General features: G+C 41.7%; 1 protein-coding gene across 1 annotated transcript in view; it reads right to left on the reverse strand.

The window, feature by feature from the left end:
• The window catches only part of GLG1 (golgi glycoprotein 1), a 160,151-nt gene that overhangs the window by 32,352 nt on the left and 100,397 nt on the right, over positions 1–27,402 (reverse strand). The window contains exons 3-9 of the mRNA XM_023202437.1: positions 26,316–26,402; positions 20,948–21,163; positions 13,559–13,762; positions 11,876–11,947; positions 9,804–9,987; positions 8,162–8,376; positions 2,645–2,766 (exon numbers count right to left, since the gene is read on the reverse strand). Coding sequence (XP_023058205.1) covers positions 2,645–2,766; positions 8,162–8,376; positions 9,804–9,987; positions 11,876–11,947; positions 13,559–13,762; positions 20,948–21,163; positions 26,316–26,402 — 1,100 coding nt within the window. The remainder of the gene's footprint in view (positions 1–2,644; positions 2,767–8,161; positions 8,377–9,803; positions 9,988–11,875; positions 11,948–13,558; positions 13,763–20,947; positions 21,164–26,315; positions 26,403–27,402) is intronic.

Raw genomic sequence — 27,402 nt, forward strand, 5'->3', positions numbered from 1 at the left:
CTATGGCCAAGTCTGTTTTAACTCTAGGCCTCTTTGCTGATATTTTCAAGCAAAATCCCAGATACCTCATCATTTCATTTGTAAATATTTCAGCATGTTTCTTTAAAATATAAGGACTTAATACCATTATCACACCACCAAGAAATTATTTTAAAAGCTTTACTATCATGTAATACTCTGTTAGTTTTCAAAATTTTTTTTTTTTTCTTGAGACAGAGTCTCACTCTGTCACCCAGGCTGGAGTGCAGCGGCACAATCTCAGCTCACTGCAAGCTCCGCCTCCAGGGTTCACACCATTCTCCTGCCTCAGCCTCCCAAGTAGCTGGGACTACAGGCGCCCGCCACTACGCCTGGCTAATTTTTTTGTATTTTTAGTAGAGATGGGGTTTCACTATTAGCCAGGATGGTCTCGATCTCCTGACCTTGTGATCTGCCTGCCTTGGCCTCTCAAAGTACTTAGATTACAGGCGTGAGCCACGGTGCCCGGCCCAAATATTTTCAATTTTTTTTTTTTTTTTTTACAAGTGTGTCCAAATCAGGATCCAGAAAAGGTTAACTGATAAGTATCTTAAATGTATTTTCATCTGTAGCAGTTCTTCCTTCTTCCCTCTCCTCTGCCCCTCTTTGTTTGATGTGGTTATTTTTACATTGGTAAATATTCGTAATTAGTTTTAAGTGTGTTTAACCACATAGAAAGCTTTGAGGAAGAACATGATTTTCTAACTCTCTAGCACAGCATGGACAGCAGGAGTTCCTGCACAGCAGAATGAGATAGACATGGACTATACTCACTTTGTTGCTGGGTATGGCCAGCTGCAGGTTATACAGATTTCTGCAGAATGGGAAAGCTGTCCTCACTTGCAACTGTTTTTTTTTTTTTTTTTTTTTTTTTCTGAGATGGAGTTTTGCTCTTGTCGCCCCGGCTGGAGTGCAATGGCACAATCTTGGCTCCACCTGCCTCAGCCTCCTGAGTAACTGGGATTACAGGTATGCGCCACCAACGTCCCACTGATTTTGTATTTCTGGCTGGGTGGGGTGGTTTTCCTTCATGCCTGTAATCCCAGCACTTTGGGAGGCCAAGGCGGGTGGGTCACGAGGTCAGGAGTTCCAGACCAGCCTAACCAACATGGTAAAACCCCGTCTCTACTAAAAGCACAAAAATTAGCTGGGCATGGTGTCGTGTGCCTGCAATCCCAACTACTTGGGAGGCTGAGCCAGGAGAACTGCTTGAACTGGGATCTGGGAGGCAGAGGTCGCAGTGAGTGAGATCGCACCACTGCACTCCAGCCTGGGTTACAGAGCAAGATTCTGTCTCAAAAAAAAAATAAAAAATAAAAATAAAAAAAATTGTATTTTTAGTAGAGACAGGGTTTCTCCATGTTGGGTAGAGGCTTGTCTCGAACTCCAGACCTCAGGTGATCTGCCAGCCTCAGCCTCCCAAGGTGCTGGGATTACAGGTGTCAGCCACCGTGCCTGGCCTGCTTTGGTTTTTTGAGACAGGGTTTTGCTCTGTCATCTGGGCTGGAGTGCAGTGGTATGATCATAACTCACTGTAACCTTGAACTCCTGGGCTCAAGCAATCCTCCCACCTTAACCTCCCAAGCAGATGGGACTACAGGCATGCACCACCACACCAGCTGATTTTAAAAACTTTTATGTGGCCTAGCTATATTGCCCAGGCTGGTTTCAAACTCGTGGCTTCAAGTGATCCTCTCACCTTGGCCTCCCAAAGCACTACAATTACAGGCATGAGCTACTGCATCCAGCCATGGTTTAAGAGCTGTTTTTACATCATAAAAAATAAAATGAGAATTAATACTTTAATATAGCATTTATTCAGCTTTTTTAGATCTTGGCTGCAACTCTAGTATCCATTTTGTCCATTACTACTGCCTCCAACTACCACATTTTCTTTTCTTTTTTTTTTTTTTGAGACGGAGTCTTGCTCTGCCACCCAGGCTGGAGTGCAGCGGCCGGATCTCAGCTCACTGCAAGCTCTGCCTCCCGGGTTTACGCCATTCTCCTGCCTCAGCCTCCCGAGCAGCTGGAACTACAGGCGCCCACCACGTCGCCCGGCTAGTTTTTCGTATTTTTTAGTAGAGACGGGGTTTCACCGTGTTAGCCAGGATGGTCTCAATCTCCTGACCTCGTGATCCGCCCGTCTCGGCCTCCCCAAGTGCTGGGATTACAGGCTTGAGCCACCGCGCCCGGCCCACATTTTGTTTTCTATTTCTATTTTCTGTTTCAAGTATTTTCTAATGATTACCAACTAGTCAATGTATACAATGAGTCAATATACAACTAGGATGAAAAGTACAGAGTGCCAAAGTATGTACCACCTCTTTCATTTTTATTTGATCGTGATATAAAATTATTCAGTAACCTAATATATAGGTCCATATATGCTCAGTCACTGTCGATAAATACCATCACAATATTGGGTCTAGATGTCTCTATATCATGGATGAGGCAGATCCCAGGTTTTAATTCCATTACTAGTTTTAATAAAAGTTGGTATATGTTCAACCTGTTCAGCAAAATTTCAGTTAAGATGTCAAACCACCCAAAAGTCATTTGAAGGAATGTTCCCTGTGCTGCCAAATAAAATACAATATGGATAAATACCACAAAGAAGATAACCTACATTGGGTCTCCGGATCTTATGTGTTTGCAGGCTGTCTGGATTACAGATTCACAAGCTTCATTCAAAGCTCGATCAATGCGGTAATCTGCACCAGGGTCAGTCTCCTGAATCAGTGTTTGAAGCTGAATTAAAACAAATTAAGAAGGAAGAAAGAAAGTTACTTAGGTGCTAGGGAAGAGCAGTGTCTTCATACAATCAGTTGCTCAGTCCTATTTGCCACAATGTACTCCAATAAAGTTGTCTACAGTTGTCACTAGCCAAGCTCAAGAGCCCTTGCCAAATACTTTTCCAACTGGTTTCTCCACCTTGACAGAAGATTTTTCTGTTTGAGTCATTGTAGGGACTGCTTATCCACGTTCTTAATAATCCCTAGAGGTCTTTACAACATTAACATGAAGGCTGCCTCTTTGCTTTTATCTGCCTATTTGTTAATCAAATTACTAAACCTGTGCTCCCAGCGAAGCCAGAATTGAGTGGAAAAGAGTAAATAAAGAACATTTTCAGTCAGAGACCTAACTGGGTCATAAGAATCTAGAAGTTGAATTTTGCTGCGAAAACAATGGTATTAAGTCAAGTGTGCTGTGCTTTATTAAAAGCAGATGTGCAATTTCATTTAACCTGAAGAAATATCAACTATAAAAAACATGATTATGGTATTTATAATGTCCCATTTTCCTCAACTATTTTTCTATAACCAAGAGGTAAACCAGAGCTTGCTCATTTTAAGTACATAGAAAAATACTTATCATTATGCAGCTGGAAATGTGACTATATTCTTTATCGTTTACTCTTCCATCTTGTCATGGAATAAACGAAAGACAGGAGAATAGGTACTTCACATTTTTTTCCTGCCTTTAAGGCACTTGAGGTGTTGATGAAAAAGCTCTCAATTAAAATCAAAAGAACTGAGTTCTATTAATAGTTCTGGCTCTGACAGATTAGCTTTGAGAACATGGACAAACTGATCTAGTTTTAGTTTCTTTAACTGCAGAAAACTGTAAGAAATAATAATACATGGGAGAATACTAGGTAAACTGCAAAGCATTTTACAGACATGAAAGATCATTATTACTACAGATAAGTAGCAGATGGTGTTTTGGGGTAGAAATCTATTTTTAATTTTTTCCCCCGAGACAGAGTCTCGCTCTGTCACCCAGGCTGGAGTGCAGTGGCATGATCTCCGCTCACTGCAACCTCCACTTCCCAGGTTTAAGTGATTCTCCTGCCTCAGCCTCCTAAGTAGCTGGGACTACAGGCATGTGCCACCACTCCTGGCTAACTTTTGTATTTTTAGCAGGGACGAGGTTTCGCCACGTTGGCCAGGCTGGTCTTGAACTCAAGTGATCCGCCTGCCTCGAACTCCCAAAGTGCTGGGATTACAGGTGTGAGCCACCACACCCAGACTTGGGGTAGAAATCTTTAATAATAGAAAGTAAATTTGAAAACTATAATCCTTACTGGTTTGCATTCCCTTTTGTCAAGTTAAAAAACTGGAACCCTGTTGTGTCACTGATCTGTCCTCTGATACTTACACATCTACCCTATGATCCCACAGGCCTTCACTGGAGCACCTGTGGGATAACAGGTTAGATCACACATTTATCAGAGAACCATAATCAAAAGGAAATAAACGAAAAAAACACAAACTTCTATTATCCTGAAAGAAGCTGCTAATCCAGATGAGACAAACATGAAAGATTTCCAATATTCTAGTTATTTATACCAAAAATTGTTGGTAGCAATTTGGGAAAGCTACAACATGCCATGGTTAGCTGGTAGGAAAATTACTATCGAATGATTACCAATGTTACTTATGACATTTGTTGACAAAGACCAAAGTATCTACATCTTTTTCTGAGAAAAGTTGGAAGCAACATGGGAGTCTGCAAGTCTCTAAAAGAACTGTATCAGTTAAATATCCATGACTGACAGACAAACTTTAAAAAACAATACATGCACTAGACTGCAACTATTTACAGGCGAAAATGGATGCCCTCCAGAGCCTAGTGGGCTAACAGCTCCAGGGATCATTGCCACTCTGGAATTTAGTGACAGTAGCGTGGGAAATAAACACTGAAAATGGGAATTGCTACACGATTATACACCTATTCCAGCCCCTGGCATGCTTAGGAAAACCTGGGAAAATGCTTCAGAGAGATGATTAGAGAATAAGACTGGCAGTTATCTTTGGCCTAGGAGAGCCTGGGCCCACACTTGTTCTGCCATGAATAAAGAGAATTTCACAGTTCATGATTATGGTGCATTTGGGAGAGTAGGTACTCAACAAGATGGTAACTATCCTTACGCTTTACAGCTTACTACCTGTTGAGAAATCACTAAATCAATCACCAAGCAGAGAACAGGGAAAACTAATGGTCATCCACAGACAGGTACTGAAGTCTGCTGTATTAGGAAGAAAAATTTGAAAAAGAAAGAAAAAAGGGGCCAGGCACAGTGGCTCATGCCTGTAATCCCAGTAGTCTGGGAGGCCAAAGCAGGCAGACTGCTTTAGCGCAGTCGTTTGAGACCGGCATGGGCAACATGGTGAGACCTCATCACTTAAAAAACAAAACAACAACAAAAAATAAAAGAAACTCCCCCAAAATGAATTATTTTAAAACATTCGTCAATTTGACTGGGGATGGATACTGCAGCAGAAGACTAAGGACATTTTTCTCCCTTTGAATCATTTAGGCCTTCAATTTTTGTGGGCAAAAGCTAAAAACCCTGGGTCCATAAAAATAAAAATAAAGTGTTTCTTTCCTGCTTGGCTAAATTTATTTTTTATTTTATTTTAATGTTTTAATTTTTTTATTTTTTGAGATGGAGTCTTCCTCTGTTGCCCAGGCTGGAGTGCAGCGGTGTGATCTTGGCTTACTGCAACCTCTGCCTCTCAGGTTCAAGCGATTCTCCTGCTTCAGCCTCCCAAGTAGCTGGGACTACAGGTACATGCCACCACGCCTGGCTAATTTCGTATTTTTCGTAGAGACGGGGTTTCACCATGTTGGCCAGGCTGGTCATGAACTCCTGACCTCAAGCGATCTGCCTGCCTCAGCCTCCCAAAGTGCTGTGATTAGAGGAGTGAGCCACCACACCCAGCCCCACTTGGCTAAATTTAATATGGGCAAAACCATATGTTTCATTACTTGAAGCAACCCTCTAGATTTGGAAAGTACTTTTCTTCTGGGCCCAAAGGGTGATGTGGGTGGTACTTATGTTATCTTTCAAGTTGAGTCACTAGTTCTTTCAACAAGCTAAATTTTAAAAAGCCCTGGGTGTGAATTAGGTGCCTCGAAATAAAGTCAAACCAGTCTATTTTCTGTTTTCTGTATCCTTTACTACAAGTGTAGCCTCAGTAAAAAGACAGGTTTAGGCCGGGCATGGTGGCTTACATCTGTAATCCCAGGCTGAGGCGGGCAGATCACCTGAGGTCCAGAGTTCGAGACCAGTCTAGCCAACATGGTGAAACCCCATCTCTACTAAAAATACAAAAATTAGCTGGGCGTAGTGGTGGGCGCCTGTAATCCCAGCTACTCAGGAGGCTGAGGCAGGAGAATCATTTGAACCTGGGAGGCAGATGTTGCAGTGAACAGAGATTATGCCACTGCACTCCAGTCTGGGCAACAAGAGTGAGACTGTCAAAGAAAAAAAAAAAAGGTAGGTAGGTTCATTCCTAACTCTCCCCCAACAACCTTTCCATGCTGCTCTAAGGATGAAATGCAAATATAGGCTGTCTCCTGATTCATTTTTGGTCTGGGTCCCAGGACCTACATTGGCACAGAGGTTTCCCAAGGCAGTCACCAGCAACAACTGCACCTTAGCAACAACACTGTGGCAAAATCAAACAGCAGATTCCAGAAGCCTTCCCTCCTGCCCAGGTTGGTATTTTTAAAAAGTGAGACATTTGTCTATTTTTCCACCATGGGATGCATAGACATGCATGCGTGTGCACATACACACAGACATGCATGCACACATGTACTGGCGTCTACTCTGGGCCAAGGTGAGTAACTAAAGCTAAGATATAATTTTACTCCACATCCAAATTCTATAAAACTGTTGTGTTTCAGACTGCAAAGTTTTGTTTCAGACCGTAAAAATCTGATTTTACATGATTATCAGGAAAATACAATTCAAGTTGATACCCAGTTTTTTTTTTTGTTGGTTTTTTTTTTTTTTTGAGACGGAGTCTCACTCTGTCGCCCAGGCTAGAGTGCAGTGGCGCGATCTCGGCTCACTGCAAGCTCCGCCTCCCGGGTTTACGCCATTCTCCTGCCTCAGCCTCCCGAGTAGCTGGGACTACAGGCGCCCGCCATCTTGCCCGGCTAGTTTTTTGTATTTTTAGTAGAGACGGGGTTTCACCGTGTTAGCCAGGATGGTCTCGATCTCCTGACCTCGTGATCCACCCATCTTGGCCTCCCAAAGTGCTGGGATTACAGGCTTGAGCCACCGCGCCCAGCCAGATATCCAGTTTTTAATAAAAATGCTAACTACAAAATAATAGACTGACTGGTTTTCTAAAGTTACACTGAGGGAGGAGAGCCTCAAGTTTCTACTATTCTAGGATATAAAGTGAAACTATCTCTCGTATTCTCTAAAGGAAAGTTCACTGCACAGGGCACACTGGTGCATGTGGTATGTTCAGTTGCTCTAAGACTCCTATCCAGTAAAAAGTAATCAACATGGACAACAGGAATGAAAGAGATGTACTAAATCTCTAACACATTAACTTTGTGTTTTGTACCTGACCTATAGTTATTGAACTGTTTATGAACGCCAAATCAAGAAGAACTTTATCTTTCCAAGCAAAGTACGCTGTGAGGTTTAGGGACAGAAAAAGGACTCCCATGATGGCACATGTTTACCCATGTAACAAACCTGCACATCCTGCACATGTATCCTGGAACTTAACATTAAATTAAATTAAAAAGAAAATGGCTCTTCCATGCATAGTTGCCCTAGTATATGAAGAAAAGGTAGTGTGATTTCAAAAACGACATGCTCTCTTAATCCCTCAGGCTAGCAATTCATGCCATGCTGCAAATCAGTAACAGAAAGAAACTCTTAGAAAAAATTTCAATTCATACCAACTCTTTTTCAGCCTCAACTCAATCAAACCTATTATAACAGGCAAATTCTCTCTTGGTAGAGGGACTATCCTCATTGGAACTGGGTTTGCCTTGATTGGAACTGGGTTTGCCTTGATTCTGAGTTTAGGAAATCCAGTCTAGCAAGCTGCCCTTTCTTTAGGAACTCTAGCAAAGAATACATTCTATCTATCTAAGAAGACGATTCTTTTTATTGATTATGAGCTCAAACTTTTGCTCTGTGTAGCAAATGCCACATTCTTACTAAGATATGCCTGAAGAAGCAACGTGCAGTCTCTGGTGATTAGTACCTACTGTTCAATGTGGTATCACAAATGATCCATATAAAGCAAGGTAGGACAGCATCAAGAAGAGGCTCCTCAGCTGATAAATGTGACATTCAAAATGGCAATCGCAAATGTCTCCTTACCGCCTGCTGGCAGTTCATTCCAAGGTTCCCCTTCTCCCCGCGAACTACTTTCATCAGACAGTGTAGAGTCCGCCCTTTTCGATGTAATCCGGAACAATGGTGTTCAATCTCCCCCCGACAGCTTAGAATGATCTCAGGGCTCAGAGAAAAGTCTTCCATCAACATGCGTCGGTAATCCAACATCTCCCCCTGGCACTCACTGCTCACTTGTCGCCCTAAGTTAGGATGTAAGTCATAACATTACGAAAGGTGACGCTATGCATTAGCATCAGAAATCACCACCTATTAAAAGTACATATTTCTACGTGTCATACAATATATCTATCAGTCATGCTAACATCTGAAAAGCTCAGAATTAGCAAAAGCTTTAGCAACATAAAATAGGCTTAGACTCCAGATATTCAGGCTTCTCCTGTCAGTGTTCTGCATGAAACAGGTTTTACACTACTGCAGTAATAATGCAAATGCTTTGCCCATGGAAGTCTTATCAATAACTATTGGGGTAAAAATGAAAGCCAAAGAACAATCTTCACTGACCTACACAATTAAAGCTTTTGGAAAAGACTACATTTCAGATATTCACTATACGCTCTCCCAACTTCTTTGAGCTGTAAATGTCAATGGGGAAAACTTAAAAGATTAAAACAAAACAAAACAAAAACTGGTCACCCAGACAGTTAGTTTAGTGATAAAGCCAAAATTTGAAGCCAAGTCTGACCCATGTGCTAAATCGCGCTACCCTGAGTTTCCCCAAAATGTTGCACAATGTGTATTTCAAAAATGAAAACTAGGCCGGGCGCAGTGGCTCACAACTGTAATCCCAGCACTTTGGGAGGCCGAGGCAGGTGGATCATGAGGTCAGGAGATCAAGACCATTGCGGCTAACATGGTGAAATCCCGTCTCTACTAAAAATACAAAAATTAGCTGGGCGTGGTAGTGCATGCCTATAATCCCAGCTACTCCGGAGGCTGAACTAGGGAGTCGGAGGTTGCAGTGAGCCGAGATTGTGCCACTGCACTACAGCCTGGTGACAGAGCAAGACTCTGTCTCAAAAAAAAAAAAAAAAGAAAAGAAAACTATTCAGCTGGGCATGGTGGTTCATGCCTATAATCCCAGCACTCCAGGAGGCCAAGGTGGGAGGATCGCTTGAGGGCAGGAGTTTTGAGACCAGGCCAGCCAACATGGCAAAACCCCATTTCTATTAAAAAAAAAAAAAAATTGCCAGGTGGCTCACGCCTGTAGTCCCAGCAATTTGGGAGGCCGAGGTGGGCGGACCACCGAAGTTTGGGAGTTCAAGACCTGCCTGACCAACATAGTGAAACCCTGTCTGTAATAAAAATACAAAAGCTAGCCAGGTGTAGTGGCGCTCGCCTGTAATCCCAGCTACTTGGGAGGCTGAGGCAGCAGAATCGCTTGAATTCGGGAGGCAGAGGTTGCAGTGAGCCGAGATCACGCCACTGCACTCCAGCCTGGGTGACAGAGTGAGACTCCATCTCAAAAAAAAAATAAAATAAAATAAACAACATGAAAAATACTCAAAAAAGTAAATATGGGCAGAAACTAACATTTATATATATAAAGCTTTAGAGTATGAATCCAAAAAGAAACAGAAATGATTAAAAAAAAAAAAAAGAATGCTACCTCTGTGTACAGCTGACTCCAGGCACATTAGTAGGTAGGAGAGTCTGGCTTCACGCGACCGCGGAAGGTTTTCCACATTGCACCGGTATTTCTTCAAGTCACTTTTACAGGATTTGGCCAATGAATAACTGACTTTATAATCCTGGGCAATCAGCTTTTGGCGGGTTGTGAGTGCTTCTCGACACTGAGGAAAGAGTACAGCAACAGCTGTGAGACCACTCATGTAACTTTACTGTTAACGTGTACCTCTAAGATGAGCATGGCGACTCAGCCAAGTACATGTCAACAACTGCAGTTATTACCAACATATCTATCTGTAAGTTTGGTTAAAATTTTCACAATTGAGCTAAACTAGTGTGGCATGAGACAGGGGTAAGTGGGTGGAGAACCTAGAAATTCTGTAGTCACTTGCTAGTTGTTGCTGCAATAGCGGCTGTCCAAAATAAGTAAGTATCTCGTAGATCCCAATACGTTAACCTGACACAGCATTCTTTTCCACTTTAACAATACCCGTAACATAAATTTTACCAGCATCAAACTGGCAACTAACATAACATTTGGGGCCGGGCGCGGTGGCTCACGCCTGTAATCCCAGCACTTTGGGAGGCTGAGGCAGGCGGATCACAAGGTCAGGGGATCGAGACCATCCTGGCTAACACTGTGAAACCTCGTCTCCACTAAAAACACAAAAAATTAGCCGGGCGTGGTGGCAGGTGCCTGTAGTCCCAGCTACCAGGAGGCTGAGGCAGGAGAATGGCATGAACCTGGAAGGCGGGGCTTGCAGTGAGCCAAGATCGTGCCACTGCACTCCAGTCTGGGCAACAGAGCAAGACTCCGTCTCAAAAAAACAAAACAACATTTTGGATATTCTGTTCAATGCTTTAAAATACAATTATTCAATTATTCTATATCATCTGAATAATGATATAAGATTTGAATAAGACTGTTCAAATGATACAAGAAAAAGGAAATGAGAAACATTTCTTCAGCTACACAGGAAAGTAAATGACAAGATAGCAAAATTAATTATTTCATAAGCCATCAACAATTCTTGCCTTCATGCAGGGACAAAGAACTAAAAGAAGATGCTTAATGATACAGCTGCTGAAAAATTAAATAGCTAATTGCCTAGAAAGCACATTGATTTGGTTAACCTAAACTTCTTGAGGAGGCAGGGCTGGCCTTAGTGTGGTTTTATATAAAATTCTCTGATTTTACTCCCCAAACAAAGTAACATCTGAGAATTTTATATAAAATCACACTGAGAATTTTATATAAAACCACAGTGAGAGGCGGGTGGATCACCTGAGGTTAGGAGTTCAAGACCAGCTTGGCCAACATGGTGAAACCCCGTCTCTATTAAAAATACAGAAATTAGCCGGACATGCTGGCAGGTGCCTGTAGTCATAGCAATTAGGGAGACTGAGGCAAGAGACTCGCCTGAACCCGGGAGGCAGAGGCTGCAGCGAGCCGAGATCACGCTACTGCAACCCAGCAGGGGTGACAGAGAAAGACTCCACCTCAAAAAAAAAAAAAACCTAAAAAAACAACCCCACTTGGCTTCTCACTATCTAGATATCACAATCAGGGTTTCATTTTCTTGGTTTCAGCCAAATATGCTTAAACCCAAGTACCTTGCCTCTGAAAGGAGTGAGCTTTATCAGTCATTTACATTTTGGTATAAGATTATAAGAATATTGTTTGAGAGAAATTGAGAAAGCTTTTTTTTTTTTTTTTTTGAGACAGAGTCTCACTATGTCACCCAGGCTGGAGTGCAGTGGCATGATCTCAGCTCACTGCAACCTCCACCTCTCAGGTTCAAGCGATTCTCCTGCTTCAGCCTCCAGAGTAGCTGGGATTACAGGCGCCCGCCACCACGCCCAGCTAATTTTTGTATTTTTAGTACAGACGGGGTTTCACCATCTTGGCCAGGCTGGTCTTGAACTCCTAACCCCATGATCCACCCGCCTCAGCCTCCCAAAGCGCTGGGATTACAGGTGTGAGCCACTGCCCGGCTGAGAAAGCTTTTAAAAAACAAATAAAACATTCATTAGTTTCAAAGTAATACTTACCTTTTCACTCATGGATTCCTCAAATTTATGGTTAAAGAGGCACTTATACACTCTGCCCTCACCAGCTTGTGTCTATAAGATGGAACATACACATTATTATTACTTTATCTAAATAGTTATGCTGAACATTATCCACAATTGCATATAGAACTTTCTATTAAACGATTATAATGGTAAGTACCTTTGGACAGGACAAACAGTTCTGCCATTTATAAAATTTAATAGGCTTTTAACAAAAACAGTGACTGCTGTAAAGATGAAAAAAATATTCCCATGATATCTGGAGTTTGTCATTTGTTCTCAAATATATTTTGTTAATTAGGGAACCAAGAGAAGTGTCAGAGTCTGAGTATTTTTTTTTTTTTTTTTTTTTGAGATAGAGTCTTGCTGTGTTGCCCAGGCTGGAGTGCAGTGGCACAATCTTAGCTCAGTGCAACCTCTGACTCCTGGGTTCAAGCAATTCTCCTGCCTCAGAATCCCAAGTAACTGGGATTACAGGCACCCGCCACCCTGCCCAACTGACTTTTGTTTTTTTAGTAGAGATGGGGTTTCACCACATTGGCCAGGCTGGTCTCGAACTCCTGACCTCAAGTGATCCGCCTGCCTTGGCCTCCCAAAGGGCTGGGATTACAGGCGTGAGCCACCGCACCCGGCCTCTGAGTCTTCTTTCTTACAAGTGTATGCTAGTGTTAACAAAACTCTTACATCAGTGGCTCTGATGGTTAAAGCTGTTAATGCAAACCAGCAGGCAGAGAGGAAGTGTACACAAGTTACTTTCAGTACATTGTTGTAAGGATGGAGAGACTATTCTATTTAAAGTGTTAGAAGGCTGTTCTATAGAGTCAGCAGGTGGTAATCAAGGATTTGGTTTTAAAAATTAGCCACCTGCTATTTTCTTCACCTTAGTCAAAAACATGTAAATACATAATGTGTCAAAGTTTTAGCCACTGAGTAGATGTAAATAAGACCCTAGGTAAAATAAAATTCCTATAGATAAAACAGACCTCCAAGAACTGAAATTGAGAAGTGAGATAAGGCAGAAAAAATACTATGTGGAGATTATCAGAAGCCAGCTGTTAACTAAATGTTCAGTCATCAAGGCTGAGCACCCAGTTACCACTTTCTGCTATACTGGGACCAATTTCATCTTCCATTTCTGTGGCTTTTCTACATGTGAGGTTTCTTGATGGCTTATTTTATGTTAGAATAGAGTATTAAAAAATATTTAAGTCACAGTGGCTCGTGTCTATAATTCTAGTACTTTCAGAGACAGAGGTAGGAGGATCATCTGAGGCCAAGGGTTCAAGACCAGTCTGGGCAATATAGCAAGGCCCCATCTCTACAAAAATTTTTTTAAAAAATTGGCCAGGCAAGATGGTGCTTTCCTATGGTCTTAGCTACTTGGGAGGCTGAGGCAGAAGAATTGCTTGGACCCAGAGTTGGAGGCTGCAGTGAGCCATGATCACACCACTGCACACCAGCCTGGGAAACACAGTAAGACCCTGTCTCAAAAATTAGGGAGGCTGAGCTGGGAGGATTGCTTGAGGTTAGAAGTTCATGATCAGCCTGGTCAACATAGTGAGACTCAGTCTCTCAAAAAACAACAAAATTAAATTAACTAAAACAAAATTATATATGTGTAAAAATAAAACGAAGAAAAGAACAGTTTCTGAGCTGACTCACATTTTCACAAAAACGCTCCCGATCATCTCGGCAAGCAAAATATAAATGCCGGTCTAAGTGAAAGTCATCTGATGACAGCTCAGCCACCCGGAGAATAGCTTTCTTGCAGAGTTCAGAAACTTGAATCTTGGGTTCTCTTTCTTCTGCTTCTTTCACCAGGCCTTTCTCCAAGCATGATACCACCTCACCCTGTGAATGTGCATCCTAAAATAGCGAGGATATTAATATTTTAAAACTTTCACCACATGGGTTTCAAACAAACAACATTTGGCTAAACACCCCCCCCCCCCCCCCCACACACACACCCACACCCACACACACAGAGTAATAACACCTCACCATAGAGTTGGCTTATTAACGTTCTACTGAGAATCAGGTAAGAACCAACCACACTGTGGAAGTTAAAGAAAATGCTCTCGGCCGGGCGCGGTGGCTCAAGCCTCTAATCCCAGCACTTTGGGAAGCTGAGACGGGCGGATCACGAGGTCAGGAGATCGAGACCATCCTGGCTAACTCGGTGAAACCCCGTCTCTACCAAAAATACAAAAAATTAGCCGGGCGAGGTGGCGGGCACCTGTAGTCCCAGCTACTCGGGAGGCTGAGGCAGGAGAATGGCGTAAACCTGGGAGGCGGAGCTTGCAGTGAGCTGAGATCCAGCCACTGCACTCTAGCCTGGGCAACAGAGTGAGACTCTGTCTCAAAAAAAAAAATAAAGGAAAATGCTCTCAATAATCTTCAGTTAGAATATAATACTTGCATGCTACAAATGGAAACAGAGATCTTAGGAAGTTTAAGTATTATAGTTTAGCTAGCACTAGAAATAAGAACTTGAACTTTTAAAAATTTAAAATGTCAAAAATTCATAAGAGATACAACAGGGCCGGGTGCGGTGGCTTACGCCTGTAATTCCTGCACTTTGGAAGGCCGAGGCGGGTGGCTCACCTGAGGTAAGGAGTTCGAGACCAGCCTGGCCAACATGGTGAAACCCCATTTCTACTAAAAATACAAAAAATTAGCCGGGCACAGTGGTGGGCGCCTGTAATCCCAGCGAGTCAGGAGGCAGAGGCAGGAGAATCGCCTGAACCTGGGAGGCGGAGGTTGCAATGAGCCGAGATCGTGCCACTGCACTCCAGCCTGGGTGACAAGAGAGAAAAGAGAGAAACTCCGTCTCAAAAAAAAAAAAAACAAAAAAACAAAAAACAAAAAACCCATATCAGCTCAAAGTTCTGGTCATAGTTCAATACTGAAATTACACTGCCGAAATCTCCAGGCATTTCCCCATAACAGTGCTTTCAGTCAAGTTAAAAACCAACAAACCACAAAATCCACTAAGAAGTTAGAGACCTTTTTTCTCCTTTTCCTACTCTGTAGTGTCCACAAATATCCCAATATGTAGAATCTGTTGTTTAATACTCAACTTGATGTTCTGGATTTATCTTAATGGGATTTAACAAGATTACCACTGTTTACACAAAATGCTTTTGAGAGTTTTCTTAAAAACCATCCAATTATCTTTAATTGTACATTTCATCATCCCCATAGCAACCACAAACATTTATTCATGCAAAATATGAGACAGTTCCCCTATATATTTTCTACTCAAGAGTCCTAATCTATACTTATAAGATATGCTTCAACAATTTAAGGTATAACCACTAATATAGCAAACCAAAGTATCTTAAAATATAGTGCTATCAGTCCAGGGCGGTGGCTCATGCCTGTAATCCCAGCACTTTAGGAGGCCAAGGTGGGCAGATCACGAGGTCAAGAGTTCAAGATCAGTCTGGTCAACACAGTGAAACCCTGCCTGTACTAAAAATACAAAAAATTAGCCGGGTATGGTGGTGTGCACCTGTAATCCCAGCTACTTGGGAAGCTGAGGCAGGAAAACTGCTTGAACCCAGGAGGTGGAGGTTGCAGTGAGCTGAGATTGCACCATTGCACTCCAGCCTGGGGGACAGTGTGAGGCTCTGTCTCAAAAAAAAATAAATAAAATAAAATAAAAAATATATAATGCTATCACTTATTTATACACACGCACTCAAAATCTTGTTATAATAAAATACATATCTATGAAATAATCTACATACAATAAAAAGATTATGGCCAGGAGTGGTGGCTCATGCCTATAATCCCAGCACTTTGGGAGGCCGAGGTGGGCAGATTATCTGAGGTTAGGATTTCGAGACCAGCCTGGCCAACGTGATGAAACCCTGTCTCTACTAAAAATACAAAAAATAGCTGGGTGTGGTGACACCCACCTATAACCCCAGCTACTCAGGAAGCTGAGGTGAGAGAATTGCTTGAACCTGGGACGCGGAGGTTGCAGTGAGCTGAGTTAGGGCCACTGCACTCCAGCCTAGACAACAAGAGTGAACTCTGTCTCAGGACAAAAAAAAAAGATTCCTAAAACCAAGTAGGGTAACACCTACTTCAGACAAAATTTCAAATCAACCAAAGAATGTATTTTTTTCTATTTTAACAGGATTTGTCTATAGCACCTTAATTTCCAAGGGTTTCCACGAAAGCTTTCATGTTATCTCCTGACACACATATGAAGAAAGGACACAGCTCTGATATCTACTGTGGACATGAATGAACAGAGGCTCAGAGGAGTTAACTCACTCATTTGAGTTGTAGAACATAAAGTGTCCAGCTAACAGTCCTTCATTTATTTATTTAGAGCTGGGGTTAACTGGGTGAGTGAGTGGAGCCTACTCCTACCCATTCACCCACAAAAAACTCCTAAACACCTACAAAAAACTCCCAAAACTTGTTTTTTTTTTTGCTGTTATTGTTTAGTTTTTATTTTTATTTATTTTTTTAAGAGACAGGGTCTTGCTCTGCCACCCAGGCTGGAGTGCAGTGAAGGGATCATAGTTCACTGCAGTCCCAAGCTCCTGGGCTCAAGTGATCCTCCTGCCTCAGCCTCCCAAGCAGCTGGGACTAGAGGCACATACCACCACACCCAGCTATGGAATACTGTGTTTCTTACTGTACCTTTCCTATGCTTATATGTACTTATATATACAAGTACTATAATTGTGTTATAAATGTCTCCAGTATTTCAGAATAGCCACATGCTGTACAGGTTTGTAGCCTAGGAGCAACAGGCTATACTACATAGCCTAGGTGTGTAATAGGCTGCATCATCTAGGTGTGTGTAGTGTCCTCCATGATACTCACGCAGTGATAAACTCACCTAACAACACATTTCTCAGAACGTGTCCTGGTATCCTCGTTGTATCTTCATCGATAAACAACATGTGACTGTATTTGACTACACTGGTATTAGGTCATAACAACACTTCTACTAGATGTTTCCATTTATTGTAACTTTCAGATAAATACTTTTTTCAAATAAGGGTATTTCAGGAGTTCCTCAGAGTCTCTGAGCTTTTAGTGTACCCCATTTGAGTTTATAACTGAAATGCATACAAATATTTGACAACGAAGACTGCATGGTTAGTTACCAAACATGAATTAAAGTGAGGTGAACTACACACCTGCATATTATGAGAAAATAAGTTCATTTAGGTTTAAAAAGTTATTAATACACAGGCTTGGCATATGAGTAATAAATTATCCTATAAATGAACTTACAATAATTTTTTGTTAACTTTATTATGGTAGAAAAACATCTGCCTAAAATCCACTGCCAATGCCTTGATCTGTTTTTAGAAGTTTGATATGCAGTATTTTTTCTTCCCCATATTCCGTGTCCTTTAACAACAATGACCGCCACCAAAAAAAAAAAAAAACAGCCTACAACAGATGCTAACACTAATCTCTAAACAGTACGCGAGAACTCGGTTTTTTATCTCTGCTATAAACCATTCTCTATTTCAATCCTTCTGCTGTCTTCTGTAATCTACCTCACTAGATAAAGGAAAAAGGGATATCAGAATTACCCAAATTAAGTGGTTAAAAGCAGGAAATAATAAGTGAAATAATAAATAATAAATGATACAGCTACTGAGAGAAAAGCATAAAAGTACTAATACTATGGCACATGTCCACAATTGAGTTCCTCTGTTGGAAGCCATAGTCTTTTTCTTTAGATGATGTAAATCATTTATACCTTTACTTTAGGAAATCTGCCCTTTTATTTTGACAAAATGTACTATTATACAAAACTCTAAAGGCTTTATTAATATATCTTCTTTGTTCTAAAATTTATATTAACATTTGAAAAAATCATAGTTTTGAAATTATGACATTTATGTGTTCATACAAAGGCAAAGTACCAACAGATTAACCATGACTTCTCTCCTCGGACCTTTGTAAGAGGTCAGGTCAAAGTCATTCATAGAAGAATTTCAAGCTTCAGTGGCAGCAAATTTGAAACTGACAAGCCTGTTGTTTTCTGTGTTCAGAAGCCGCTTTGTTAATTTTCAGGATAATTTTTCTATCTAAATAACTAGCTTCAGAAAAGCAAACTACGGTGTTTAGAAAAGGCAGAGAAGAGCTGAGAACATGCCTCCCTCTTTTTTAAACTTGGCTGTAGTACAGAGTGATATGATATAGGAAGGAAGGTGTTTTTTCAGAAGTTCAGGTGTGAGTCCATCTCACTGTCCCCAAAATACAAGAAAGCCTTTGATGCTGGCGTAGTGATCTGGTATAAACTGAAATTTCACCCAACTGGTAGGCATACTGAAAGATTAAATGACAAGAGTATCATTTCTATCTTTGGTCCAAAGAAACAATTTTTGTTATTTTATCTAAGTTGAATAAACAATCCTGCTGTGCCTTTTGGCTCCAGCAATACTATTTTCTGCAATCGTTTCAGTAACTACAGACTTAGTAACTCATACATGTAGGTGACAATTCAGAGAGCTAGATGGAGGCTAATCGGCTGCTACCTTGGTAGTTACCAGGCAAGAACTACTCCATGGAGAGACTGAAACGCTTGGCTTTACTGCATGGAGCACTCATCAAGAGGGTGAAAAAGCCTTATCGCTCATTCCTGAAAGGAATGTTTGGAACACTGGAGATTTTAAAAGGAGTCAGGTTTGGAATTGGATATAATTTTCAACATCCTAAATAAAGTCAGAGGAGCTTCCTGAATCATCAGAGTGACTTAAGTGCTTTTGTGCCATTTCGAGAGTCTGTTGGGAAGGAAAACACTGCGTTCTTTATTAAAGCTGCCCTTTCTTTATTTGCCTGAAAGATTTATGCCAAGCTCACACAGTTTTTCAAAACCAACTCAGCGGTACACGCTGATAAGGGACCAGGCCCTGTGCTGATATTAAGGAAAGGGCATCAGGGCTTTGGTGACAGCCAGACAATACGCAGAAAGAAACCCTTCATTTGAACTGTGTGCTCAGTTCCAGGATCCTAACACCATGTCCCCTTTGTCAGTGATAGACGCCTGCCAACCATGAACAAATAGAGGGCAAAGGGACAAATGGGTTTTATTTTCCATCATATTTCCTGAACAGCAGATTAATGAGCAGCAATAGCAATTAACAGCTGATGCCAGAGGTTTCAGGCTCCCTCTCCCACTGGCATCCATTACTTTTCAGGAGTTTTTTTCATTTTTGCTGAGCAAACAAATTCAGAATAAACCTGGCCAAATCTCTATTGTGACTTTCTGTTCAGCAGACTACGTCCAAAAATAAGATCAGATATAACTGTGGAAGAAGAAACTAGCTAGGTAGTTATTTTCTTTCCTGTCTTTACTAAAATCAGTTCTTCTGAGATGAAGATTAATAATATATCATATTTAGAGAGGACTTTTCTTCCAACCAACTAGAAGTACCTTCACATATCTTAAAATTTTCTAACATTTGATAGATGGACAGCAGCCAGTACCCTAAGGAATTTTTTGTTGTTGTTTTTTTGAGGAGTCTCGCTCTGTCTCCCAGGCTGGAGAGCAGTGGCGCCATTTGGGCTCACTGCAAGCTCCACCTCCCGGGTTCATGCCATTCTTCCGCCTCAGCCTCCCAAGTAGCTGGGACTACAGGCGCCTGCCACCACGCCCAGCTAATTTTTTTTTTTTTTTGTATTTTTAGTAGAGATGGGGTTTTGCCATGTTAGTCAGGATGGTCTTGATCTCCTGAACTTGTGATCCACCCGCCTCGGGCTCCCAAAGCGTTGGGATTACAGGCGTGAGCCCCCGCACCCAGCCAGTAATTTTTTTATGCTAACAGTGGGATATATGCAGAGAAAGATTATTGAACTCAGCGGGGACCAGTGGTTCTTGCCTGTAATTCCAGCACTTTGGGAGGCCAAGGCGGGTAGATCACTTGAGGTCAGGAGTTCAAGATCAGCCTGGCCGACATGATGAAACCCCATCTCTATTAAAAACACAAAAATTGGCCAGGCGTGGTGGCTCACACCTGTAATCCAGCACTTTGGGAGGCCGAGATGGGCAGATCACGAGGTCAGGAGATCGAGACCATCCTGGCTAACCTGGAGAAACCCCGTCTCTACTAAAAATACAAAAATTAGCCGGGCGCGGTGGCGGGCACCTGTAGTTCCAGCTACACGGGAGGCTGAAGCAGGAGAATGGCATGAACCTGGGAGGCGGAGCTTGCAGTGAGCTGAGATCCGGCCACTGCACTCCAGCCTGGGCGACAGAGAGACTCTGTCACAAAAAAAAACAAAAACAAAAACAAAAATTAGCCGGGGGTGGTGGTGCACGCCTGTAGTTCCAGCTACTCGGGAAGCTGAGGCTGGAGAATCACTTGAACCCAGGAGGCTGAGGCTGCAGTGAGCTGACATCCCACCACTGTACTCCAGCCTGGGCAACAGAGGGAGACTGTCTCAAAAAAAATGATTAGAGAACTCAGGTCTCTCACTTGCCAGAGGCACATTATAGGTAACCAGCAGCTGGTCAAATATTGTGACAATAACATCACTCTTTGCAGGTATTAATTCCTCTGCTTCCCATACAGTACTGAAATATTTTGCTACAAACACATGAAATAGGCCGGGCGGGGTGGCTCAAGCCTGTAATCCCAGCACTTTGGGAGGCCGAGACGGGCGGATCACAAGGTCAGGAGATCGAGACCATCCTGGCTAACACGGTGAAACCCCGTCTCTACTAAAAAATACAAAAAAAAACTAGCCGGGCGAGGTGGCCGGCGCCTGTAATCCCAGCTACTCGGGAGGCTGAGGCAGGAGAATGGCATAAACCTGGGAGGCGGAGCTTGCAGTGAGCTGAGATCCGGCCACTGCACTCCAGCCTGGGCGACAGAGCCAGACTCCGTCTCAAAAAAAAAAAAAAAAAAAACACACACACATGAAATACATTGTGAACCAGCCTTAGCTCTTAGGGCTGTCTGGACAAGCTTCTTTAATTTCAACTTAAGGTCACTCCAGTCCTAAATTTTTCTCATGTCAGTTATACAAAGCTTTTCACACAATGAATGTAGTGTTAGATACCTTTTCTCCAAGCCGAATACTGCCACATTTCAGAATGTTGATGTCATTTTTGCAGTCATCCATGAAGCCACAGATTAAACGGTAATCACTAAAAATGATGGCCGTCATCTTGGTAATGTACTGGTGACACTGATACTCAGTGATGTTGCCTCGGTGATCCACCAAGCAGGAAACCATGTAACCTTTTCCAACCGGTTCATCAGCACATTCTTTAATCTGCTCAAAATAAAGTAGCTCTTTTACCAAAGTGTTCCATGCGTGTATCAAACAAAATTTATGAAAGAGAAAAATGTCTGATATTTTCCTGTTGATTTCGTAATTCTTTACTTGAGAGAAAAAAGGAAAAATGCTTAGAAATATATCCAAGGAGAACATTTAGGAATATATTCATTTTAAAGAAAAATAGTGTGTCAGCCCTACTCAGACTGTTGTGCCTTCTAGAAAAATCTGATTAATGTGTTTTGCAAAAAAGTACCTACATATCCAAATGCTTAGGTAATGCTCACTTCTAAATGCAGTGAAAAGAGCTGTTAACATCTACAGCTTTGGCATGGTCCTATGAAGTCCTTGTAACCATGCAAAGAATGTAGGGGACAGCAAGGGGATGAATCTGGGGAGGAAGGTCTGACAAACAAGTGCAGAAGTGAAGTCCAGCTGCACACCCCAAGCCAAGCTACACAGAAAACTATTGTTGTTAGGTAAACCTAAGGGACAAGGAGAGACAGGAGGGAAGGTGTAATATTACTTACTGACATATTATTATTATTATTATTATTATTACTATTTATCTTTTGAGACGGAGACTTACTCTGTCACCCAGGCTGGAGTGGAGTGACATGATCTCGGCTCACTGCAACTTCTGGCTCCCGGGTTCAAGTGATTCTCCTGCCTCAGCCTCCTGAGTAGCTGGGATTATAGGAGCTCGTCCCCATGTCAGGCTAATTTTTGTATTTTTAGTAGAGATGGGGTTTTGCCATGTTGGCCAGGCTGGTCTCAAACTCCTGACCTCAGGTGACCCGCCCACCTTGGCCTCCCAAAGTGCTGGGATTACAAGCGTGAGCCACTGCACCTGGCCTATCTCTTGACATGACATTAATGTATTCTAAATTAACTATGGATTGAACATGTGTTTTTGAAATCAGTAGAATCCAAACTTAACCACTGTGGTCTGGGACAGAAACATGTTTAAAACAATGTTCAGTGTAGTTTTGAATGGTGATGGTTCCTGCAAAGTGCATTCCAAACCACAAAATGCTAATAAAGCAAACTAGCCCTGAAATGCTGAAACTCAGGCAAAAGTAAAACCTACTAATAGAATTATAAGCTTAAATTATAAAACAGAGAAGGGTGTTTGGAAAAGAGCCTATTGCATTTGGGGAAATTAAGACAAACTGAAGTGGCAATTCTGACAAGAGGAAGGAGTTAAATGGGAATGTTTATTTTGAATATAAACAAGAAACTGTTTTATTTGTACTTTGAAACCAACAGAGACCATTCTCCCCATTAAGCTATTTATCACAAGCATGCCCATAGGGCAAAACAAACACAATCTCCTCTTCCAAAAGGTGCTGGATGAAGGACACGCCACAGACGAATTATCCTATAGGCAACAGGTTCTCTTCACCTCTAACTCCAGTATCAAATCCAGATCACGTAAATAACTCAGCTCAAAGAAGAAAGTTGGTTTACTTTTAAAGGGGCAAACTTGAGAATTTAGTAAATAGTCTCACACTGGTTTCAGAGACAGCAGAGATTTTCAACAGTCAAGATGAATGAAATTCTTTCAGTTTAACCCCAAGTAAGTTTCTTTGATGCCTAAAAAGAGGGCCATGGCCAGGCACGGTGGTTCACGTCTGTAATCCCAGCACTTTGGAAGGCCAAGGGGGGTGGATCACTTGAAATTAGGAGTTTGAGACCAGCCTGGCCAACATGGCAAAACCCTGTCTCTACTAAAAATACAAAAATTGGCCAGGCGCGGTGGCTCCTGCCTGTAATTCTATCACTTTGGGAGGCTGAGGCGGGACTGCCTGAGTTCAGTTCAAGACCAGCCTGGGCAACACAGTGAAAGCTCGTCTCTAATAAAATACAAAAAATTAGCCAGGTGTGGTGGCATGCACTTGTATTCCCAGCTACTTGGGAGGTAGAGGCAGGAGAATTGCTAGAACCCAGAAGGCGGAGGTTGCAGCGAGCTGAGATCGAGCCATTGCACTCCAGCCTGGGTGACACAGTGAGACTCCTTCTCTAAATAAACAAAAAAAAACTCCCAAAATTTGCTGAATGTGGTGGCACGCATCTGTAGTCCCAGCTACTTGGGAGGCTGAGGCAGGAGAACAGCTTGAACCCAGGAGGTGGAGGTTACAGTGAGCAGATTGCAGCACTGCACTTCAGCCTGGGTGACAATGAGTGAAAGAAAGAAAGAAAGAGAGAGAGAGAGAAAGAGAGAGAGAGAGAGAGAGAGAGAGAGAAAGAAAGAAAGAAAGAAAGGAAAGAAAGGAAAGAAAGAAAGAAAGAAAGGAAAGAAAGAAAGGAAAGAAAGAAAGAAAGAAAGAAAGAAAGAAAGAAAGAAAGAAAGAAAGAAAGAAAGAAAGAAAGAAAGGGGGCCAGAACTATATTCCCTGGAAAATATATATATATATTATTTTTGCCGAACAAAAGAGTTAAGTTTGAAAAGTGAAAGGAGGAACAGATGCTTGAAAATCCCAGCAATTGTAATTCAACCAAAGAAAAACAGTAGATAAAAAATAAGACTAGTGGCAGACAACCACTTAATGAAACAGAGAAACATTTTTGCAGGCCCTAATATTGGGCAACCAAAAGTTTTAAAACATCTCAAGAGGCCAGGTGTGGTGGCTCACACCTGTAATCCTAGCACTTTCGGAGGCTGAGGCGGCTGGATCACGAGGTCAGGAGATAGAGACCATTCTGGCTAACACGGTGAAATCCTATCTCTACCAAAAAAAAAAAAAAAAAATTAGCCAGGCATGGTGGTGGGCACCTGTAGTCCCAGCTACTAGGGAGGCTGAGGCAGGAGAATGGCGTAAACCCGGGAGGCGGAGCTTGCAGTGAGCTGAGATCACACCACTGCACTCCAGCCTGGGCGACAGAGCGAGACTCCTCAAAAAAACAAAACAAAAAAAAACTCAAGAAAAACCAAGAGCACTTTTGAACAGTAGCCTCAATAAGAAACTAAATGTAAATTTTAGCTTCAATCACTTGAGATTTTACTGAAACAGAGATGTGGGACCTACTCATATTTCAGCTTACTATCCATTACAACAGGGCGTGGTGTTTGAATGAGAAGTTTGCATGTTTCTTCATTCTGCTGGATAGCACTTTTTCCTTCTATCTTACTAATCTTCTAAGATGAATAGCAAAAAAGGGGCACTAAATCATCATCAACATATTTAAGAACAGGAGTAAACTCTAAAGTGGCTGGGGAGCAGATTGAAAAGGTACCATTAGAAAAATGCTGCAGTCACTCTATTTTTTGATTGGAGCCAGGAGGAAAGGAGCTCAATCCTGGAGATTAAGTTTGGTTTGTATTAATAGTTTGCAGGTATTCTTGTGATGTTGTTTTTCTCCCTGGAAGTAGGATTCCACAATTAAGAAAGATGATAGAAGGAAAATACAGAATGAAATGTTTTGCTGGCAACTGTGTTCTTCCTGATATTTAATTTCCCTGACTCCAGCATAATCTTCCTGTGGGAGGGAGAAGTGTCCTTGTTAATGCTAATCTTTTACAAAACCAGAACACCCCAAAAGGTCACAGACAACCATCGTGATATACACATTATATGGAAGCCAGTCTAATGCAAATAGTGAAACTATTCTAGTGAATATGTACATACTCAACTAAATTTCCCTGGGCCAATCAAACTGGTACGTATTTAATGGGACACAAAATGGGGCAAAACAAACGTGTGTGTATGCATGTATACGTATCTCTCCCAATGTGTCCTTTTAAAAAAACTACTTATGGCTGGGCACAGTGGCTCATGCCTATAATCCCAGCACTTTGGGAGACCGAGGCAGGTGAATCACCTGATGTCAGGAGTTTGAGACCAGTGTGGTCAACACAGCAAAACCTGTCTCTACTAAAAATATAAAAATTAGCCAGGCCTGGTGGCACGTGCCTGTAATGCCAGCTATTTGGGAGGCTGAGGCAGGAGAACTGCTTGAGCCCAGGAGACAAAGGTTGCAGTGAGCCAAGGTAGCACCACTGCACTCCAGCACAGGCGACAGAGCAAGACTCCATCTCAAAAACAAAAAAAATACATACTTATAATTGTATAGTACCACAATATAGAGGGAAAATACAAACATTTAAAGTTCAAGCCTGGGAATAATTTCTTTGTTAGTATTTAGTTTTGTTTTTAAGCAAACATCTTTGCCCTTGATATTTTAAAGTTAGAGGTTTAGTCCTATAGCTAGCTACGGGAGTTTGAGATGTAGAATATTAAAGCTAGGAGCTACGTTTTTCAAAGATATGCCTTTCTGCTCAGAAGCCCCAGGGTAAATATGAAGGGTCACTGCTTTAAAAGAATAAAACGTAACTGATCTAGTATTAGAAAGTTTGAGAAAACAGGTTTTACAAGACCCTATAATGACACAAGGAACACAGGCTGATGGCTTATCTGGATGAGACAGGGTCTTCCTTAAGAGCTCTGAAGAATGTGGCCCTGACTTAATTCATCAACAGGGCCGGCCTGAGGACAAATTAACATGGTGTGAGATCTATGACTGCTAATTCTGGGGTGGAAAAACAGCAGCTGTTTTCTCTGTGATTCTCATATTTCAGTATACAGAAACTCTGGCTTTCTGGAGTTTCTATTACTGATTAAAAAAAAAAAAAACTCTATAAAAAAAGAAATTTAAAGTACCACAATTTTCACTAATATTATTTGTTTACACTGGGCCAAGATATACAATTTTTAAAAGTTTAACCTTTTTAACACTAACTCCTATTATTTGAAGTATATATCTCTGTGGTTCAATTGATCCAACTGCATAGCCAAAACAGGAATGCTGACAGACCTCTTGTAACCATGCCAATATGCTTCAGACACAGCAAGCTGTCCAATGTGTGAGAGTAGCACTGATACCTCAGCACTTTTACTTGCTGTTTGGAGACCAATAGAACCTGATTTACAACTTCCTCAATCAATAGTATCCTAATGTAAGCGTAGGTGGACGTTAACAAAAAGAATCTAATTATACCCCCCAACTTCCTAACTTTCAACCAAGACAGATGTGAATTCTAAGAAAAGTAATGTAACTGAGTCATTCTTCTCATAAGGGCTGTCTGGTCAACAGATGTAATTTTCTCCTCTCAGCCATTAGATATCTACAAAATTCTTTCACAACTTACCTCTGTTATAGTAGATTTGCAAACCTCTCTGGCCACAGATTCAAATTTGGGATCTGTAGTTAGGTTCAGCTTATAATTCCACAACAACTAGATATGAGAGGAAAAATAAAGACAAACTCCAGTTAGAACAGTATGAAATTTATTATCAATGTTACTTTAAATGACAAAAGCCAATTACAGAGTCAGACAAAGCATATTCACATCAGATAACAAAGTAGGACAAAATGCCATCACATTCCTAGATAAAAGGAAAAAAATGCAAGCCAAATGAAACGATGATTATTCAGATATCTTTGTCGTTTTTTTTTTTTTTTTTTTTGAGACGGAGTTTCGCTCTGTCGCCCAGGCTGGAGTGCAGTGGCCGGATCTCAGCTCACTGCAAGCTCCGACTCCCGGGTTCACGCCATTCTCCTGCCTCAGCCTCCAGAGTAGCTAGCACTACAGGTGCCCGCCACCTCGCCCGGCTAGTTTTTTGTATTTTTTAGTAGAGACGGGGTTTCACCGGGTTAGCCAGGATGGTCTTGATCTCCTGACCTCGTGATCCGCCCGTCTCGGCCTCCCAAAGTGCTGGGATTACAGGCTTGAGCCACCGCGCCCGGCCTCTTTGTCGTTTTTACTAAAGGACAATTTTTTTTTTTTTTTTGAGATGGAGTTTCGCTCTTGTTGCCCAGGCTGGAGTCTAATGGCATGATCTTGGCTCACTGCAACCTCCACCTCTCGAGTTCAAGCGATTCTTACAATGACAATTTTTTCTAGCATTATAAATTAAAAATCATTAAAAAGTCAAGAAAAAAAATGAAAAATTAAGATCCTTGGTAAGGTTTTCAAGGAAAGTATAAATAGGTTATATGAGCTAAATTCTGCTTGAACCAAAAAGTCTAATCCAGAAGCTCAGATTTGGTGGATTTAGTCTCAGATCTCACAATCAACAGTGCTTTCGTATATCGGTTTCATGGAGGAGAGTAGCCCAGGCTCTAGTTTCTAGGCATATTTATCTTCATTCATTCATTCATTCATTTAAAAAAAATTTTTTTCTGGCCAGGAGCGGTGGCTCAAGCCTGTAATCCCAGCACTTTGGGAGGCCAAG

Source organism: Piliocolobus tephrosceles, chromosome 17 (assembly GCF_002776525.5).
Source record: "Piliocolobus tephrosceles isolate RC106 chromosome 17, ASM277652v3, whole genome shotgun sequence".
NCBI lineage: Eukaryota > Metazoa > Chordata > Mammalia > Primates > Cercopithecidae > Piliocolobus > Piliocolobus tephrosceles.